This window comes from Mauremys reevesii, linkage group 4 (assembly GCF_016161935.1).
Source record: "Mauremys reevesii isolate NIE-2019 linkage group 4, ASM1616193v1, whole genome shotgun sequence".
Taxonomy (NCBI): Eukaryota; Metazoa; Chordata; order Testudines; family Geoemydidae; genus Mauremys; species Mauremys reevesii.
The window spans coordinates 127,569,112-127,590,626 of record NC_052626.1 but is presented as its reverse complement, the minus strand read 5'-3'; the positions used below and the strand labels follow the sequence as shown (position 1 = coordinate 127,590,626).

General features: G+C 50.3%; 1 protein-coding gene across 1 annotated transcript; it reads left to right on the top strand.

Moving 5' to 3' along the window:
* The first annotated feature begins 5,104 nt into the window (after nucleotides 1-5,104).
* Nucleotides 5,105-20,993, top strand: LHFPL5 (LHFPL tetraspan subfamily member 5). The gene is made up of 4 exons (XM_039537736.1): nucleotides 5,105-5,766; nucleotides 19,342-19,578; nucleotides 20,476-20,509; nucleotides 20,770-20,993. Exons 1-3 carry the CDS (start codon nucleotides 5,355-5,357, stop codon nucleotides 20,490-20,492), a joined length of 666 nt encoding a protein of 221 aa, XP_039393670.1. The 5' UTR covers nucleotides 5,105-5,354; the 3' UTR covers nucleotides 20,493-20,509; nucleotides 20,770-20,993.
* The last annotated feature ends 522 nt before the right edge of the window (nucleotides 20,994-21,515 follow it).

Below are 21,515 nucleotides of genomic sequence, written 5' to 3'. Positions count from 1 at the left end.
GAGAAAGAAGCCAAGCAAGCTAAGCAAAATATACACATGAGTGATCAAGCCATGCTTGCTCAATAGCCTGAAGAAACAGGCAAAGGGCCCTCATGTGCTAATACAAATGGCACCCAAAGGTTTCACCAGAAAAGAGACAATTTCACATCAGAGGGTACCATTCCTATCCAATGAGTCCTCCTCTGCAAGGTAGGAATGCTGCCTAGTGGTTATACCACTGGGAGTCATTGCTTGTGGGTTGTATTCCTGGACTCACTGAGTCACCTTGGGCCAGTTGCTTAAGCTTAATTAATATTTGTAAAGAGCTCTGAGACGTACAAGATGGCCTGAGCAGTTTTGTTGCATTGACTCTTGTGACAAAGTGGGACTGTTCTTTATGTTTCCTCTGAATACTGTGTGGGTGCCTCAGTTTCTGGCTGCCACTCTATCTCCTGGTAACTTATGGCCCGGGCCCTTTCCCCCTGCAAGGGGATGCTAAAGGTGTGGGAGAAAAAGAGGTCAGGTGACCTCCTGGCCTGGGAAAGGAACTCAGCAGAGAAGGAGGGGCTGGAGGGGGTTTCAGTTGGGAGCTGGCTGGGGACGGGAAGTGTGGGCAGACGGGGTTGTCTGACTCACTGGTCCCCAAAATGGACCCAGCTGAGGGGTCCCATTCTCTGTACCTACAAGCTCTTTTTTAGACCATGTTCCTGTCATCTAATAAACCTCTGTTTTACTGGCTGGCTAAGAGTCACGTCTGACTGCGAAGTGGGGTGTGTGTGCAGGACCCTGTGGCTTCCCCAGAACCCCGCCTGGGCGGACTCACTGTGGGAAGCACAAGGAGGGGCAGAGGATGCTGAATGCTCCAAGGTCAGACCCAGGAAGGTGAAACTGTGTGAGCTTCTTGCCCTGAAGACAGTCTGCTCCAAGGGAGAGGAGGCTCCCCAAAGTCCTGACTGGCTTTGTGGGGAGCAGTCCCAAAGTATCGCCCGGGGACTCCATGACAACTCTATTTTGCTCTGCAGTTATATCGCACCTCTCTTCCAAGGACCTTAGCGTGTTTTACCACCAGTTGTGAATTCAGACCAGGGAGTTAGGGAAGCACTGTCCCCTCATTTTACAGAAGGGGAAGCCAAGTCACAAAAGAGCTAAAGTGACTTGTACAAGGTGACTTTGTTGGCCAAGCCGGAAATAGACTCCAGAACTCCAGGCGCTCGGTCCCATGATCTAAGCACCAGACAAGCCTCTCTCCCTTATTACCTCATTTGAAAGGGATACGATAATAAAATGAAAGTTGATTCTGCTGCTTTGCAAACCCGTATCAGTAAATCTAGTCCACTTAACCACTTCAGTGCCAAACAATGTGCCACAAGGGGGCTAGGAAACTTAGTTCTCCAGTATAGCCAGATGCATCTAAAAGAGTGGGCATTCCACTGAAATGAGCAAATAGTCTAATTAGAACTATTTAGTAGCATCTGAATATAAATTAGCCAGAGCACTGTGACAAAAACCTGTAAACATCCAGCCCACCTTCTCTCCTCAGCCAGTCCAGTTGTACTTTGCACTCCTGAAAAGTGTCTGCTAGAGCTCCACAGCGTTACTGATAAACACTTGGCAGCATTGAGCCTCGAGAAGGATCTGGCAAACAGCACCTGTTCTTGGATATATTTGCTTTAAAAAACATTTCAGATACTCAGGTTGACTGGATGATAAAAGGAACCCAGCTCTGGGAACGGGCAGGTTTCTCACCTGTTACACTCGGTCCACTTTTAACAATGATTAACTTGTTTGCTACCCTTTCAGTTTGCAGCCTTTTTATTAGCCATCCTGAGCGGTAACAGATGGTCAGCAGCAGGTGAGTTTCTCCAGCCCCTCTTTTTATTGTCCTGACCATTGAAACAGACCTTTAATGGCCCACAGCTGGGCAGATTGTACCAGTGAAAATTCAGATACAATTTGCTTAATGCACAGCAATTTATTTGAGAAAGACTCACACAAGCAGTAAAAGGTTATACAATATGTCTTCTTAACAAGCCTCAATTCCCCAAGCATAAACCCTCAGGCCCTACAACATTGGCCCTACACAGTATCCTGATTGCAAACAAAGCAGGTATAGCTACCGGTCCTCAATGGAGACCTCTTCTTCTCTTCTCTTCTCTTCTCTTCTCAAGTACTTGGTCTGTCAAATGTCCCCCAGAGCCGGGTTTTGGCTACCCTGAGGCCCTCTGGTCCAAAAGTCCCACAAAAATCCCTCATCGCAGGGTGTTGACTATCCCGAGACCCTGTCCCACAGGGTCACAGACTTCTTTAGATATTAACTGGGGAACTGCCACTGCACATATGATGTTATTAGTACTTATACACCTCACTCTCAAAGGAGTTACATGCCCCTGAAATATGCCCTGTGGCTGGGCAGCCCCTGGGACAGCAACAGCAGCAGTTTGGGTGTGGGAGGGGGCTCAGGGCTGGGGCAGGGGTTTGGGGCAGTGCTTACCTTGGGGGCTGGGGCTCCGCAGAAGTGGCCGGCATGTCCCTGCAGCTCCTAGGCGGAGGGGCCAGGGGCTCTGCACGCTGTCCCTGCCTGCAGGCGCCATCCCGGCAGCTCCCATTGGCTGTGGTTCCCAGCCAATGAGAGCTGCATAGCAGGCGCTTGTGGTGGGAGCAGTGCGTGGAGCCCCCCACCCCGGCATTCCCTCCCACTAGGATCTGCAGGGACATGCTGGTCAGAGCCAGGTAGGGAGTCTGCCAACCCTCCCCCCTATCATCATCAGGGGTCCCAGGTTGCATGCTGCCGTTGCCCTCCTCCCCCATCCCCAGCACCAGCAGGGGTCCCGGGCTGTGCACTGCTGCCCGTCTCCCCCCAACACAGTGGGGTTCCCAGGCCACCCCCTCCAGCACCTGCAGCACCCCCAGACCGCACCCCCCAGAGCACCTGTGGGCCCCCCCCCAAGTTTTAGTTAGTGGTATATAGCAAAAGTCATGGACAGGTCATGGGCTGTGAATTTTTGTTTACTGCCCGTGACTTGTCCATGACTTTTGCTAAAAATACCCATGACTAAAACATAGCCTTAATCATGATAAAAGCATCAGCTAAAATACACACACATAGAGCCTCTGGTTAACCATTTATAATCCATAGTTCTATCAGCATTCAAGTGCAATTTCAGCATGCTATCTGATACTAAGAGAATCCTTTAGCAAATTCAGATGTACCAAGCCTTACTACATTCATATCAACTAGTCATTCATAATAATTCAGCACCATCCCAACATTTACCTTGGCCGTCAGAGTCAACATCATCCTGCTCCTGGTAGATGCAGCACCCTTGGGAAACCAGAAAGGCAATCCCTGTGGGTCAAGCACATTTCTGGTGTAACTCTCTTCCCCTGTCCTCTGAAACCTCTCCAGATCAGTGCAATCATCTCAGATAACAGTAAAAACAATGAGGAATCCTTGTGGCACCTTAGAGACTAACACATTTATTTGGGCATAAGCTTTTGTGGGCTAGAACCCACTTCATCAGATGCATGGAGTGAAACATCCAGTAAGTAGTATATGCTACAGCACATGAAATTATCCCTTCTAAATGAGCTAGAATAATAATAAAGTTCTTCCTTTTAAAGGAGTTCAGACAATATTGAAAGCTAACACCGAGGTATCGATTAAATCCCTCCTCCCAGGAAAGCAACGACATCATTGGGAAATCTCGCTGTGTGTTGCACTGCACTTTGCTTGTAGGTCCTTTGGGGCATGGACTGTCCTTTTGTTTGGGGTTTGTACAGCACCTGATGCAATGGCGTCCTGGTCTAGGACTGCGGCTCCTATGCATATGGCAATACAAATAAACAACGATGCTGCTCTGCCCCTGGACGCAGCCACAGAGATGGGGCTAAGGTTGCTTTACACCTATGTCAGGACAGGGTTAGATGAGACAGGCATAATATCCTGCCTCCACCATTTGCTGTGGCCAATGCTAGCACTATTGAGGCTAGTGCAATGGGGGAAGATTTCCCCCCAAATTGCCAGCAGAGATACAGCTAGGTAAGGGGCAGCTAGGCTGAGTAAGAAGGAGAAAACTCACTGATGGTGTATCTGAGCTGCGAATAAACAGGACTTCCCCATGTGGAAGGGTCAATCCAGCACTTTCACCAGCACTAAAACATAAAAACACAGGTGCTGGAATGAGAGGGGCTGCCGCACCCCCTGGCTTGAATTGGTTTCCATCATATCCAGGGTTGACAGTTTGGTTCAATGGCACTCAGCACCCCCACTACACAAATTGTTCCAGCCCCCCTGCACAGAAATGGTGCTGTATATACAATCACTTCTCTGATTGTAGGGCAGATCCTCAGCTGGGCTAAATGAACCATTAACTTCAATGGAGGTTCAGTGATTTCCCCCCAGCTGAAGATCTGGCCCTATAACCACATTGTCCTTCCCCCCACAAGCCCCGAGAGCCGCTTGGCTGGTTCCCCACCTTTCCTGTCCCTTGTTTTAGGCACAGCCCCCTGGCCCCATTCAGGGGCTAGTCCCTGGTTGGTTGCTTGCACAGGGGCGGGGCCCCTATCTGGTGGGCAGGCAGTGGATGATGTACGGAGGAAGAGCGTGTCTGGGAGGTGGGGAGGGGCGTGCGGGGGGGCGGGGCGCAGGTGCCTGGGGGTAGGAGGGGGCAGGGACCTGTGCCATGGCTTCTTGTCTTGTTCTCACTCTAGATCTCTCCATCCAGCCCCCCCACCCGCGGGCTCACAAGGCGCGATCCCCCCAGGGCAGCCTCCCCCACCCTAGGGCGAGGATCCGCCGCCTCCGGCCCCTTTGCCCAGGCCGGGCCGGGCGGCTTCCCGGCGGGCGCTCTCCGCGGTGCTGAATCGCGCTCCCGGAGCCAGCCGGAGCGCAGCGCCCAGGGAGCGGACCGGGGGCTCCGGGGAGGAGCAGGGGGCCGATCCCGCTGCCGGAGGCTGGGCTGGGGAACCGAGCGGCAGGCGGGGGCGGGCGCGGCGGACGCGGGGGAGGAGGCAGCGGCGCCGGGAGACACGGGGCTGGGAGGAGCAAAGCGAAGCGGCTGGTCCCCCAGGAGCGCGGCTGGGAGCCGAGCAGCCCATCCCGGCCCGGACCCGGGCACGGGGGCTGGAGCCGAGAATCTAGACACGGAGCTTGATCGCCAGAGCTGGGCCCTGAACACGGGGCTTTGGGTTGGGTCCTAGAGCTGCCCCCTGGGTGGGGGTGCAGGTGCAGGGCACCTTCCCCCCCTCACTAACTTCCCTGGGAGCCCACAGCCTGAGCCTGGTGCCCACAAGGAGGCAGCCCCACCAGCCAGGGAGCCCCTGGCCCCACACCTCCAGCCCTGGGCCAGCCCAGAAGCAGCCCACCCAGCCGCGCCATGGGGAAGATGCTGCCAGCTCAGGAAGCGGCCCGGATCTACCACACCAACTACGTGCGGAACGCCCGGGCCATGGGGGTGCTGTGGGCGCTCTTCACCCTCTGCTTTGCCGTCATCATGGTGGTGAGCTTCATCCAACCCTACTGGATCGGTGACAGCATCGACACTCCGCAGGCCGGCTACTTCGGCCTCTTCTCCTACTGCATTGGCAATGCCCTGACTGGCGAGCTCATCTGCAAGGGCAGCCCCCTGGACTTTGGCACCATCCCCTCCAGTGCCTTCAAAACAGCCATGTTCTTCGTGGGCATCTCCACCTTCCTCATCATTGGCTGCATCCTCTGCTTCAGCCTGTTCTTCTTCTGCAATTCAGCCACTGTCTACAAAATCTGTGCCTGGATGCAGCTGGCGGCAGGTGAGTAGCTTGTGGGGCTCCAGGGGGTACAGCCCAACCCAGTCCCAGGGGCAAAAATGCACCTATGGCCCAGAGTCAACTCATTACTGTTTGTGTTACCACAGCCTCTGCAGGGCCCATCTGAGATCAGGACAATTCCAGAGCTAGGGGAAGCAATATAAAGGGCTGGCAACTGCAGACTGAACAGAGAAACTTAACTCTGTATTTTTTTTCTACAATTTGAGTCAATTTAATGCTTGTGAAGGGAGCTGGATGGACAGAGTTAGAACCTGCTGTCCTCCCCAGTCATAAAACAGGCCCATTCAGGCATTTGAAATTCTCTCCCCTGCCCCCATTTACCCTACCTTTGTGCCTCATTCATGCCCTGGCAGGGTGACATCACAGAGGAAGAAGGTAGTTTATAGTCTTCCTGAGCCACACACTCATGGGGGGTCTTTGCTGAGACTGTCAGTAATAATAATACCTAGCTCTTCCATGGCACTTTTCATCCATGGATCTCAAAGTGCTTCACAAAGGAGGTCAGTTGCATCACCCCTATTTTACAGAGGGGGAAACTGGGGCACAGACCAATGGTGTGACTTGCCCCAAGTCACCCAGCAAGCCAATGGCAGAGCCAGGTCTCCCGAGTCCCAGTTCAGTGCTCTATCTGCTAGGCCACATTACCAATAAAGGTGTCATTTAGGGCCAAGCGTGAGAGGGGTTTTGCAACGTGGACACCAGGCCCTAGAGAAGTGGGCTGGGACCTGTCAAACTCATTGCACATAGGTAAGCAATGCTCTTGCTGGTGCAGTAGCTGCATTTGCTGAAGCATGAAGAGGAGAACTGCTCAGAACCATCTCCCCTCTAAAGCTTTACTTTAGGCAGATATAAAGGGCCACACTCTAATACTTTACTCATCATGAAAAGCACCATCCTACATGAACTATCTTATTGATTTCAGTGGGGCCCCTCCTGGAATGGGACACTTTTCCACTAACCACTTCTGCCCAAAGTTTAGTTCTGTAAGGTAGGAGCCAGCTCAGAGGTTGTGAGGCCAGGCCAATTCTGGACTGAAAGATGCTGGGTGAAGCAAACATGCATGCGTGTGGCTCTCCTGCACTACTGAGAGCAGAAAGACAAAATCCTTTCCAGTTAAAGAAACAGGTGAGAAAGCCAGGAATGAATGTGGGCCTGAGGCACACCCACCTCTCTCTCTGCCTCCTCTGCCACTGGAGGTGGGGTAGTTCCCTGCCTCTAAAACGCACGTCCTCAGGGGCAGCATGTTTGTATAATTTTTGGTGGTGCCCAGAACGGGTCCAATCCCGCCCCCCACACCTCCCTTATAAGCCGATATATATTTTTTAAAAATAATGTAAAACTGTGAGGACTCTGGGGTGGGGCTGGTGATGAGAGGTTTGGGGTGTGGGAGGGGCTCAGGCAGAGGGGTGGGGTGAGGGCTGTGGTGTGAGGCTAGGGATGAGGGGTTCACGATGGAGAAGAGGGCTTAGGGCTGGGGCAGAGGGTTAGGGTGTGGGGGATGAGGGCTCTGGTTGGGGAGGAGGGGTTTGGGGTGCAGGCAGGCTGCCGCAGGGCTAAGCCAGAGAGGAGGACTCCCCCCAGCCAGCAGCAGCAAGCTCCAGGGGAGGGACTCCCTCTCCCTCCCAGTAGCACACTCACCTTGCACCACTGTCACTGCACGTGCTCCTAGGGCCCCTTTCAGGTCAGGAACCCCCTCACCTCCCCTGTGGTGGGTGCCGGGGTGGGGGGAAGGCTGCCATCATGTGTGCGCCTCCTCCCCTGCTGCTGCCCCCTACTGTAGCCTCACTGTGGGTGGGGGTGGGGCTGCCCCTTGCCCAGAGTGGGACTGGAGTGATGACTGCAGGTGGGGAGCTCCCTGTGCTGGTGGAGGGTCCTGCTGGAAAAGGGAGGGGTCTGAGGTGGAAGGGCAGGGGCAGGGGCACGTGGCACTAGTGGATGGAGGGCACTAGAACCCTGCGGTGGCAGTTGATGCCGGGAGCCTGCAGAGCCAAGACAACAGGGAGCTGCAGGGGGCAGCCACCGGCTTGAGGCAGGGATGCTCCGGGCCTGCGGGAGGCGCGCAGGGGTGCCAGGTGGGGGCTGGCCAGGGGGAGAGACCCAGCCCCGAACATTGGTGGAGCCAGGCAGTGGTGAGCTGGAGCCGGTTCCCACTGGTTCACGGGAACCGTTTGTTAAATTTAGAAACCCTTTTAGAACCGGTTGTAAAGGGCTTTTAAATTTAACAAAAGCTCCAGCAGCTCCCTGCCCTGCCCTGCCCCCGGCCCCAGTTCACCTGGCTCCAGCTCTGCCTCTGCCTCCTCCTCGGAAGGCTCCCCCTCCGGGCTTCCCGCCAATCAGCTGTTAGCGCGGGAAGCCTGGGAGGGCTGAGAAGGAAGCAGCAGCTTCCTGCAGGTGAGCTGGGGCAGGGGGCACAAGGTGGGCTCTAGGCGCCGCGCGTCTCCAGCCCCCGGCCCCGACCCCAGGTTCGACTCCGGCCGGCCGGGCGGTGCGACTCTGGGCTGGCCCCCAGTACAGCCCCCGACTCTGGCCTGGCCAGTGGCTCCAGACCGGCCCCAACCTCGGGCCAGCCCTAACTCTGGGCGCCACGGCTCCAGGCCAGCCCCCGGCCCCGGGCCAGCCCCTGGCCCCCGACTCTGGCCTGGCCAGTGGCTCCAGGCCGGCCCTGACTGTGGGCCGGTCCCCGACTCTGGCCCCCAGCTCTGGGCTGGCCCCCGGTCCCAACTGCGGGCCGGCCCCCAATTTCGGGCTGGCCAGCGGCTCTGGCCTGGCCCCCAACTCCGGCCCGGCGCCCGCGGCTCCCAGCCCCGACTCTGGGTGGTGCGGCCCCCATCTCCAGGCAGCACAGTAAGGGGGGCAGGGAGCAGGGAGGGGGTGTTGGATAGAGGGCAGGGGGTGGATTAGGGTCAGGACTCGGGGCGGTCAGAGGGCAGGGAACAGGGAAATTGAATGGGGGCAAGGGTCCTGGGGGGGCAGTCAGGAAGGACCAAGGGTTGGATGGGGCGGTGGGAGGCAGTCAGGGGCAGGGGTTCCAGGGGCAGTCAGGACAGAGAGAAGGGGTGGTTGGATGGGACAGGGGTCCTGGGGGGCCATGAGGAATAAGAGGAGGGATTGGATGGGGTGGCAGGGGGCAGTTAGGGGACAGGGAAGGGGGGTGAATGGGGCAGGGGTCCTGGGGGTGGGGTGTCAAGGAACGTGGGAGGTTGGATGGGGCAGGAGTCCCAGGGGGTGGGGGTGGGGGAGCACGACCCCATCATGGGGTGAGGAGGAGGGAACCGGTTGTTAATATTTTGGCAGCTCATCATTGGAGCCAGGCCCCCAGGCCCTGAATGTTGCTGGAGACTGGGCACCATGGGCCCATATAACTCGCTGCCCCTGCATGCCCTGTAATTCTTTCCTGGCTTGCAGAGAACAAATGAGGAGCATGAGTTAAAATGGGACATGAGGTCAAGATTTGCCATATTATCTCAGACAGTTAGTCCACTAAGCCTCTCCCCTCACTGCAGCAGCCAATAGGTGACGCTGTAGAGGAATATGAAGCAAAGCCCTTAGGCACCCAACAAGAGGTGTAATTCTGTGCATGGGGGGGAGGATTCCCTCTCAACTCCTGTGGCAGTCACCTGCTGCTCTGAGGTATGGGACTTGATTGGCTTGCAGTAAGGCAAGTGTTATTGGGCATAAAATTATCCACCTAATGAACTCAGGTTGCAGTGACTACAGGCCAAGCAGATGCCAGGTAAGGGAGCAGATAAGCATGAGCAGACTAATATGGCAAGGCAATTTACAGCCACTGTTGGTCAGTGCTCCTTTCGTTTACCCAGCACATCAGAAAGTAGGGCATGCATCTTACCGTGACACTAGGGACAGAAGGATAACAACTTTTCAGGCTACCCAACCCACTCAGCTTAGCCTGGGGTTTACTGGGTGGAATTACCATTAATTAAACCCTGCCAGCAATACTAGTCCTCAGAGGCAAGGGGCATGGTGAGGGCTAGGTGCTTTCCCTATTGCAGTGAGAAGCTGCTGAAATCCAATTCCATCCAGCCTCCTGAAATATTGATGTCAAAGAGGAAGACAGCATCCGGTTACAGTTCCTGCTTGGCTCAGCAGGCAGGGAGTCTTGCTGGTGGTGAAAATGCCACGGAGATAGAGAAAGTTGGGCCAGCTTCAGTGCTGGTGGAAAGTCCCTGCAGGCAATGGAATTGCAGCAGGGCTGACTTTAGCCCTTAAGGTATCAGCTAATTCCAACTGGTCTAAACGAAACAATCTCAAAGATTAAGATAAGAGGCTTGGAAGCAGTTCAAAAGTCCAAGGAACTTGAACAACCAAAGGTTTGCTGCCCCAGAAGATTTGAGTAGCAATTTCTTATATATTTGCTTCTGCTATTAACATGACACATGGGGAAACAATGCAGCACCTGGGAAGGAGCTTGATTTTCTAAAGAAAGCAACAAAGTCTTAGTTCCTTCTCACCATCTTTTCCCTTTGGAGGCAGACAGACCAGAGAGAGAAGGGTTAGGAGCTGTGCTGTGTTCAGGTGACACATGGCTTTTAAACAGATTAATAATAGAGAGAAACATGGTGAGAGAGTTCAGTCTCCTTAATAAAATAAAGCATTTATCTGATTTGGGTAAAGGAGGGTTTGGGATATGACTGACAGCCAGCCACCTTCCTCTTACATACAATCAAAGATGAAATATGGAGGCTAAAAGCTATTACCTTCCCATCCCAGTTAACATACAATAAATAGAGGACAGCCAGGCTGGGATGCCTTGGCTTTTAACTCCCTCCAAGAAGTGCTAGTGCATTAGTGTGCTGGAGCTGGGGGCACTGATGAATGATTTGGGTTTGGACATTGGAAATCCCATGGTGAAGAAAGGGTTTCAGGCTGTGCCTGAGCTGGCTGCTAGCAAATGGACAATGCAGCCTGTCCCAGAGAGGCAGCGGCCCTGCTGCCAGACCTGTGCTTTGCTAGGGAACACATGTTTCAAACACACCACCGGATTTCCTTCCTGCAGGGGGGCAGGTCTTTAGACAGATGCAACCAAACTCAGCCATGCCAAGGAAGCCATGATATTATCCAGTCCAGCCCACCACACCCTCTCCCTGGCCTGTGCTGGACTGTTCTTGAGAGTCGATATGTTTAGGGCTTTGCCCAGTCTAGTTTTAAATATTGCAAACTATGCGGCTTCCACCAAGTCCCATGGTAGAGTGTTCCACAGCCTCGAAGCTGCATATATTCCTTCTACAAAAGTAGGTCACAGAGGCCCCAACTGCTGTGCAAGCAGACAGTGAGAGAATCCCAGTGCTGAAGAGATCACAACTGAAGTAGACCAGACAAAGGGAGCATGACTACCCCCATTTTACAGATAGCAAACTGAGGCACACAGAGATTAAGGCCAAGATTTTCAAAAGTGATAAGTGCCCAACATGAGACACTTTTGGCTCTGCACTGCCTGAAAACCAGGGTCTTTTTTAGATGTCTCCGGTTAGGCACCCAAATACACTGGGCAGTTATGAAAATCTTGGCTTAAATGATTTGCCCAAGGCACATGGGCAGTCTTTTGGCAGGATGGGAATTGAACTGAGATTGCCGGAGCTCTTTAACCACACAGACATCCTTCCATTCCTAACAGCTCACACTCTCTTAGTTTTCCTGAGATGTACGCCAGCCACCAAGCCCCCTCAGCTTTTCACCAGCCTCTGTTATCTCTGCTGACTGAGTCACAGTCTGGTTCTAGCAGTCAAGTAGCCACCAGTCCAACCTGCAGTCCTAGCTCAGCTGATCAGCTCTGGAGGCACTGCTGGATGGCCTCATGTCAGGGGCTCTCCATACCTGCAGCAGAGTTAGGCAGATTGTGTTAGCACCATGGACAGAGCCTGTAGCTTCTCTCTGATTTCTCTATCACATCTCAACTGGTGGGGGGCGTGGAAGGGACACCAGCTGAGATAAAAGGCTCCAGTGGCAACTGATGGGCTGAGAGGAAGGATTGTCTGGGGTTAAGGCTGAGATTCAGGTGATCTGGGTTCAATTCTGTGACTCTGCCACAGTGACTTGTTGTGACACTTTGGGGTTCAACCAGGCCAGTAAGGGGTTGTGGCACCCTTGCCCTGAAACTCTGGGTGCCTTAAATGGTATTCTGCAGTGGCTCACAGCCCTGACCCCATCAGCCAGCCTAGAAGCATGGTCACATCCTGGCTTTTCACAGGGTGACCCCAACATGCCCCCACTCCCAAATTTCCCCCAAACTCACTGCCCTGTAGCATCCAGTCCTCTAGACCTTAAGTTCACTGCTCCTTTAAAGAGACAGTAAACAGCAGCTCGTTAATCCAACTAGGGTTTGTCAAGGACTCACTGCAGCTCTGTGTTGGTTATTATTAAAAGTAAAGCAAGTTCACTAAGCCAAAAGGCATACATTTAAGTGATGCCAAATATAAGGAATAAAGAGAAAAAGAGTTATAAGCAAACAAAGGTAAAAATATGCTTCTAACACTAAAAACTTAATTTCAGCAAGTTACAGTCTTCACCTAAGCAGGTTTCTTACATACACTTGGTTCCGAGAGACTTCAACCCCGTGGTTGAAGCATCCAATGTTCTATGATTTCAAGAGCTCTGGACCCTTTAGTTCCCCAAGGGATGGATGCCAGAATGGCCTTTTCTCTCTCCTTATATCTTCCTAAAGTTTGCTGACCCTGCTTCAAGAGGCAGGAAGGTATCCCAGAGTGCAGTCTCCATCCCCCCAGTGAGCCTGTTAAGTCATTATCTTTCCCCACTTGCTCCCCCACTGGCTTTGTTTACCTGGCATGTAAATGGGCTTTTCTTTGCCTTCCTGGCTTAATTTACATCAGAGACACATTCAAGGAGGCAGAACCACATGCCTCTGTCTGGACCAGGCATGGCTCACGCACTGCTTGACAATCCATATTAAGAATGCATTTGTTGTCCAGCTCTATAAAGTCCTTTGCAGGTTTACCATACATACATCATGCAAGAATATTAATGATCAGAAAGTTCTGAGTTCCAGTGATATGTTACATGCCACCTTTTGGGTAAACGTTATGACAACAATGAGTAGGAGTGCAGTGAGTACATCAGGGCTGACATGAGTTGCTGACAGGGGAGCAAACCGCCAGGGGGCCACTCTGTCGCACTGGTCCAAGGTCTCACGATCTTTCTGTGCCACCAGTCCCCTCACCTGTAAAAGTGAGGGTAATCTTCTCTCTCTCTTACCCTCCTAACTTTTTTTTTCTTGCCTTGAATTCAGTGAGAAAGAGGAATAGGTTTGTGCCTTGGGCGTAGCTGCAACATGCGGGAAGTCAGACTTGATGGTCATGATGGTACCTTCTGGCCTTCAAGTCTATAAGATCTGGGGCTGTTGGTCATATAAAAGCCTTTGACGTGAGAGCAGCTCACACAATAGCAGCTGAACCCAGCTCTCTCCGCCAATTCCATTCGCATCCATGCTGCCTTATTAACTTAACTTCCTTCCTTCAGCCTTTGTACTGTGCACAGCTGCTAGTCAAAGATGGCGCTAACAGCATAAAAGGCAAGTGGTTGAACCACAATTAGAGAAAGAACCGCTGAGAAAATAATAAGATTTAAACTATTTCCAGTGAGTCAGTCAGAGCAATGAGTTGGTGGACTTGCCTGGTACCACATAAGGCCAGATTGTGGGGCCTCTATTCCCAGGGGTGAACAGCGTCATTGACTTTAATGTATAAGTCCACCAGCTGTCCACCAACTTTAATGCATAAGTCCACCAATAAGTCCAATGACTAATTGCATAAGTACTCAGAGTGTGAAAAAACTCCATAATGTGGCCCCTCGTGAGAGGCACACCAAACCTCGTGTGCGCGCATCGCTCTTTGAGATCAAGGATAGGTTCATGTTTATGAGGAGTAGAACAAACGCCACTAATGCGGCAGCAGCTGTTCTTGTTTGAAAGAGACCACTCTCTGCTACCCAGCCTGGCCGATGCATTAGAAAGGCAGATGGTTTCCTTCACCAGATTGCTTTGCAGAAGCTCAGACATGAGCCATTCCTTTTAGGGGACAAATCTGAGGCACTGTGCCCGACTGAGGTGTTTGTTGATTGATGAAAAAATAATTTTGGAACAAATAAATAAAATGTAACGGACCAGAGGGTATTCACCCTAGAGTTCTGAAGGAACTCATGTATGAAATGGCAGAACTAACAACTGTGGTATGTAACCCATCACTTAAATCAGCCTCTGACTCACATGACTCGAGGACAGAATGTAATGCTGATTTTTTAAAAAGGCTCCAGAGGCAATTCTGGCAATTACAGGCCAGTAAACCTAACTTCAGTACCAGGCTAATTAGTTTAAACTATGGTAAAGAACAGAATCATCAGACAAATAGATGAACACAATACGTTGAGGAAGAATCAACAAAGCTTTTGTAGAGGGAAATCATGCCTCACCGATCTATTAGAATTCTTTGAGGGGGTCAACAAACTTAGACAAGGATGATCCAGTGGATATAGTGCACTTGAACTTTCTGAGAGTCACACCAAAGGCTCTTAAGCAAAGTAAACTGTCACGGGATTAGAGGGATGGTCCTTTTGTGGATCAGTAACTGGTTAAAAGACAGGAAACAAAGGTTCAGGAATAAATGCTCAGTTTCCACAGTGGAGAGAGGTAAATAGCAGGGTCCCCCAGGGATCTGTACTGGGACCAGTGCTGTTCAACATATTCATAAATGATCTGGAAAAGGGGTAAGGAGTGAGATGGCAAAGGTTGTAGATGATACTAAATTGCTTAAGACAGTTAAGTCCAAAGCTGACTGCAAAGAGTTACAAAAGGATCTCACAAAACTAGGTGACTGGGCAACAAAATGGCAGATGAAATTCAATGTTGATAAATGCAAAGTAATGCACACTGGAAAACATAATCCCTACTATACATACAGAACATTGGGGTCTAAATTAGCTGTTACCACTCAAGAAAGAGATCTTGGAATCTTGGCTAATTCTCTGAAAACATCTGCCCAATATGCAGCAGCAGTCAAAAAAGCAGCCAGAATGTTAGGAGACATTAGGAAAGAGATTGAGACAGTAAATATCATAATGGCACTATATAAATCCACAGTACGCCCACACCTGGAATACTGCATGCAGTTCTGGTCACCCCATCTCAAAAAGGATATATTAGAATTGGAAAAGGTACAGAGCAGGGCAACAAAAATTATTAGAGGTAGGGAATAGCTTCTGTATAAGGAGATATTAAAAAGACTGGGACTGTTCAGCTTGGAAAAGAGACAACTGAGGCTGGGGATATGATATAGGTCTATAAAATCATGAATGGTGTGGAGAAACTAAATAAGGAAGTGTTATTTACCTATTCACAGAACACAAGAACCAGGGGTTACCCAATGAAATTAATAGGCAACAGGTTTAAAACAAACAGAAGGAAGTACTTCATAGAATGCACAATCAACCTGTGGAACTCATTGCTAGGGGACACTGTGACAACCAAAAGTATAATTGGGTTCAAAATAGAATTACAGAAGTTTATGGAGGATAGGTCAATCAATGGCTATTAGCCAAGTTGGTCAGGGATGCAACCTGATGCTCCGGGAGTCCCTAAGCCTCTGACTGACAGAAGCTAGAACTGAACAACGGGGGATGGATCACTTGCTACTTGCCCTGTTCTGTTCAGGCCCTCTGAAGCATCTGGCATTGGCTACTGTCAGAGACAGGATACTGGGCCAGATGGACAATTGGTCTGACCCAGTCTGGTCATTCTTATGTTCAGACTGAGCAGACACCAGAAGGCTAGTTATTTTAGGTGCAGGTGGAGCAGGGGCATAAAGGGTGGGGTGGAGCCTCTATTTTATTTGTATCAGGATCACATCTCAGTCCAAGGTGTAGGTATTCCTTTAAAGCTTCCCCTCCCATCCCCCTCCTCCTCCATGTTGAGCTGCAAGGGAAGGTAATTAAGTGTACTGGAAGGCACAGCTTCTAAATGAAGAGAGATGGCTTATGGAAAGCCAGTAAGATGCACAATGCCCTTACTACTGTCCTCCCTGCAAGCCTTTGGAAAAAAACCCTGAGCAAACTTGCCAGGCAGCAGCTATCGACAGTCCTGAGAGCATTCTCCAGCCTACAGTGTTCCCAGTGACAGAGAGAAATGGTGGCTGCAGGGAGGGGTGTTTGTGTGAGGGGGGAGGGCATGTGTGTGGGGGCAACCGCAGCACCTTTACACCACTGAATAGCAAGAGGGATGGATGGTGCTGCTGCTAACCTGCTGTCACCTGATGCATCAGAATTTAAACAGCATATCAAAGTACAATAACCACGAGCGTGCAGCGACTTCAGGGAACCATTAGCCGCAGGTCACTGGAGAGAGGGCGTGCGCCATGGAGAGAAATAGTTTTCATTCCAGAGCTCTCGGCCCAATAATGTTTCTGCAGCGTATGAGGGAAGTGCATGTTTCTGGCAGAAGGCTGCGCACTGAAGTTATATAGGATGCAGATTTGCGATGGATATTACATCTGCACTATAGGCCGTCTGCCCCCTTGGGCTAGACACGGTACAAACATAACATTGGCCCCGACTCAGAGAGCTGGGGGGGGGAGGGGGAGGAGGCAGAGCAGTGAAGTCTCTTTCAATCTGCTTAGGAAGTTGCTTTGTACAGCCTTGGTGGGGGGAGCCATATGTGGACATTTTGAAGAACTCATTGCAGCAATATTTGTATTAAGGTAGCTTAGAAGCTCCAAATGAATCATCATGCTAGGCCCCAGGCACACACATCTGAAAAGAGAATCCCTGCTCGGACTCTGAAATGCTTACAACGCCTATTGTTAATTTAACCATGGCAAGGCCCTTGTTACATCCTCATGTGGGCAACTGGCCAATACCCTCCTTTGGCCAAATGCGACAGTCCCTGGCTCACATAATAGTAAGAAGCCTTTGCTGCTCGTCAGGCCAAGCTGGTGCAGCCCTGCTCTTGGTTGGATAGCATTTCCCGGTTTGTCTGGGCAAAGTCCCTGGAGCAGAGGAAGAGAAGGGGGAACAGTTGTATGAGATGGGGACATAGGGGACAGAAAGAGCCCCCGGCATAGGGAATTGCAGGGAGCCCCTGAAATAAACAGACAGGAGGGTGGCACGCAAGGAACTTGAGGGGAAGAATACAAGGAGTCCTTCATGTGGGCACTGAGGTCAGCCTTCCTGCTGCCCTTTCATCTCAAAACATTCATCACTTGATGCCAGGAGCCCACACACTGTGCTAGGCACCATACAAACATTAGTACAAAAAATTTAAATGCTACAACTCCCCGCATCTCCTTCCCCCCACCAACCACTTCTTTACAATCAGCCAGAGGCAAACTGGGACTAGGAGCCAGGCATCCTTCTCTGAGGGCTAGCACCCTAGTGGGAGACGTCGTGACTCTTCAGAGAGTATAGACAGTACTTAGCAGCCAAAGCACCTTTGTGACTTCGGAAGACAAGCTACCCGGCTGAAAGGAAAAACTTGAAGCCACTGCTGCATTTGCTCTAACAACAGCGGGAAAGGCATCGCATGGTGCAGACATGGTACAGGAGTGAAAGCAGCTCAGGACCAGGAACGGATCAGACAACGGGGTTATCTAAATGTTTACAAAAGGAGTCAACCACATGGGATTCCAACTGGAACCACTTCAAAATTAACCTGGGTGTCAATCCCTCGGGCTGCAATAAAATACACCTAGGCAGAGGTTAGCCCAACACTGGTTAACCAAATGGTAATACAAGTTCCTCTAGCTCAAACAAGTCCATTGAAAATCTGTTTTAAGCCATTAGGAGGAGACAGTTCCTAAGGACGGAGATGGTGCCTTTGACAGGATGCTGTTGCATATTCATGCAGAAATGGAAGAGTGTTGCCAAGGTGACCAAGTTAATGGGAGATTTTGCAGCAGCATTTCCCTTCTCAAAGAGCATTGTGCTCCTGGAGACACAGCTTCTCTTCACTCCGGCTGGTTAGACAGCCCAGCCAGGGGGTTACGAACCCCCTCCCAGCTCATTTATGGCAGTGATGGCAGCTGAAAGCAGCCAGGTGCGTACATGGATAATCAAAAGTTAAACAAGGATAGCAGGCCTATGCTAAGGCCGTGCCTATGCTAGGACCACTTTGCCAATATAGCTAGACTGTAGCGGCAAAGCGCTCCAAGGATGGATGCGACTCATGGCAACACAGCCAAGCTTTTGGCACTCTAGCTTATTCCAGCGACCATGAGTGAAACAAACCATCTCAGTTAAAGCCCACTTTTGCCAGAATAACTATCTAGCTAGGGGATTCTGCTGGCACAGTGTGCCAACCCGCAGTGTGCAGCAGTCCCCCCACTCAGCATAGCCATGCTGGCAGTTTGCAGTGCACACCTGGCCTCACAGTTTTGGTACCAGTACGACTGTGTTGGTGACGGGTGCAATTTTAACCAAAATAGTTACACTGGTACAACCCCAACTGTGGATAGCTATACTGCTAGAAAGGTAGTTTATTGGCCTCCCCCTGGGGAAATAAACGACACTGGTATAAGGCACTTTTATATTGCTATAACTTCATCCACACTGGGGTGTGGGGTGGTTGTACCACTTTAACTGTACTGTTCTAGCTATACTTGGGTGACTTTTCTGTTCAGACTCAACCTGGCTCCCATATAACTAGGCTCCAGGAACGTGACATCACATCAACACTGGCTGCAAAACTACACTTGCCGGGTGTTAACCCAATTGCACTTCACTATGAATTTTAGTCCTAGAGCTTCTCCACCTGGAAGGATAAATACCCACCTGAGTGGAGCACTTTGAGATTTACAATAGAAAAGTGCACCATGATTATTATTGGAAGATGTTTTGGCGTGAGGAACTAATCAGATTGGTTGGTAAGAGTCTGAACTACCTATAGCTGCGTGAGTTGGAGACCAGAGCTAAACCATTTTAACAAACACATTATTTGGCACAACTCAGCCTTTGAGCGTGATTCTGATATTGATGCTCAGATGTAGAAATAGCTTTGTAGGGCATTTGTCAGCCAAGAAACAGCTTTGCAGAGGCAACTTTCCTCTCCATTTCACCAGCGGTGGAGAACTGAGGCACAGCAGTTGAAATGGATATTTTGCTGTTTATTCATCACTCAGTGAGCTGTTCTGGGATTTTCATTTAGTCCATAGCTTGTTCTTTGAGCTGGCGCGTCGTAGTCATGAGCACATAACTGAGACAGTGCTGGTTCTATTCTGAGCCTGATCCTGCACTGTCAACAGCAATAGCTCTGCTGTTAGCTTCCAGGAGCACAGCCTCAGGTGCTGCATGATGCTAACTGATAAGGTTCCAGAAGATGCTCACAGAAAATCCACTTCAAGCTGTGAAAGGTTACACTCCAGTTTGCACAAGCACTTGCTGAACCTTTGTGGAAAGGGGAGTGGGCACAATGCCTTTATGAAAAAAGTTTGAATTAGGATCTAGGAATCTTTTTGTGTGCTGCTTTCCACCCAGCTCATCAAAATGGTAGTGCACTACCACCGTGCAAGCTGTGCCCACATTGGTGTTTTTTCCTCCCTGCAGCGGCCGGCCTAATGATAGGTTGCCTGATCTACCCGGATGGTTGGGATTCCAATGAAGTGAAGCGTATGTGCGGGGACAAAACTGACAAATACACACTAGGGGCGTGCACCGTGCGCTGGGCCTTCATCCTCTGCATCATTGGGATCCTTGACGCCCTCATCCTCTCCTTCCTGGCCTTTGTTCTAGGGAACCGGCAAGATAATCTCCTCCCAGATGATTTCAAAGTAGAAAATAAAGGTAACAGCCCCACTTTGTTTTCTCTTCCTGCAACGCCTCCCCCTCACCTGTTAGAGGGTACATCAAAACCTACTGCCACCTATAAAGCCTGCAGCCATGCCCATTGGGCCCAGATACCATGATAGGTGTGAATTATGACGACCTGGACAGTGCTCGGGATGGGAAATAAAGGGGGAAGGGATATTCAAGAACCAGGAGATCAGGTAGGTTCCTGCAGTACAGACCAGGTCAGGCTTTTGCCCACTCATGGCTACCTGGCTAATTGCTTTATAGAAATTAGTACTTTACCATTAACAGCCTCCATGCCAATCAGGCAGGAGAAGGCAGATATTATCCAGGGAGCTACCCAGGGCAGATGTTACCCAGCTATGGCAATTGATGCCAGCAGAGAGACTGGACCAGGGATGGCAGAGAAACTCCATTTTATCCACGGAAGAAATTGGTTACAAGGATCTTAAGACTTGTATTTCATCCCAGTAGTGGTGAGATTGCTATCCCATTGCACGCCCCAGGTGGTGTGTATTAAAAGCACTTGATAATGTATTAGTATCCAACACTATCCATCCTGCAAACGTTATTCGGTTTCTGAAACACCTGGGCATCATGTATTAATTATACAAATGTTAAAGCAAACCTCAGACAGGGGCTAGTCCATTTCCACACCTATTAAATGAACACAGGGAGACTGCCTCAGTAAGTAGACACTGCATGAGGTTGGTCCATGATCAGCAGGCAGCAGGCCATGAGACACTGCCTTCTCACTCATCTGCCACCTCAGTGAGGTCACCTTTTCCCTTAACGCATGAAACTGACGCAACTTTTGAAGACAGTTGCTCCTTTTCTTTCCCTGTTACACTCCCACTCACCCTAGTATAAAGACAATTCTTTGTTTTACAGAGGAGGGCCATGAATGAAGAAGCTGAACACCACAGTAAGTAATCCTATTTGCAATTACTTCTAAATTTGTTCCAAGTATATGTAATCTAAGTATACTTGGGGGGATTCCTGAAAGATCACTGGTAATGTTTGGATTTCAGTACCCTGTATTCCCATTGCTTTTAGTTATATCTTTGCTTTTACCTAATGGCACTAAAGGAGCAATAACTTACTGCACAGAATGGGATTAAAAAACCCTATGTTGATCTATTTTAAATTAGTTTTGTCACGTTCTAATCTTTTCCTTCTTTCCAGGGACATCTAGAGTCCCTCCAGGTAACGACCAGAAACTTGATGCTTTTCTTATCAATCATTTTGAAGGAACTCTATTCTCCCTACAAACTTTCTTGAAAAGATTCCATGCAATGGGCTGCTGGAGACTCAACCCTGGAGGAGGAGCCAGTATGTGCTTTAGCTACTTATAGTCACCTTTTGTACTGGCTTATTGCAAGAAAAAATTGCTGAATAAAAGGCAAAGTTGCAGCGTTTTGATTTTGTCCTAGTGTCCTTAGAAAACTTACTTACCTGGCTTCTTCTTCCGTGATCTTGAGTATTGTTCTACAAGAGAAACCATTTAACGCCCAAATGCTAACAAAGCTCAACGGGCTTCTTCTATAAAGCTGCCCCTTGAAATTACCCATAAGAGGAGAGTGACAAAGCCACAGTCCAGTTGGTAAAATAATTCTGCAAGAAAATGGATTCATGTGCAGTGAAAAATTGGCCTTAGGACTCAACTGGCTTCACAACCCCCCTCACATACATTAAAGGCAAATCATGATGAAGCCTCTTTTCTGGCACAAATCTGCTGGGCTCCAGCATGACATAGCAGGCAATTCCGATCATATTCACTAGAGCAGATGGTGTCACTCACAATCAGTTCAATTCACATTATTACTGCATTTACCTGCTTTAGTTACCAGTTCATGTCACACCATGGAACACCCACCTGCAGTAGTCTTCTGCATATTCACACTCCTGTGCAATCTGCAGAATGTGATCTC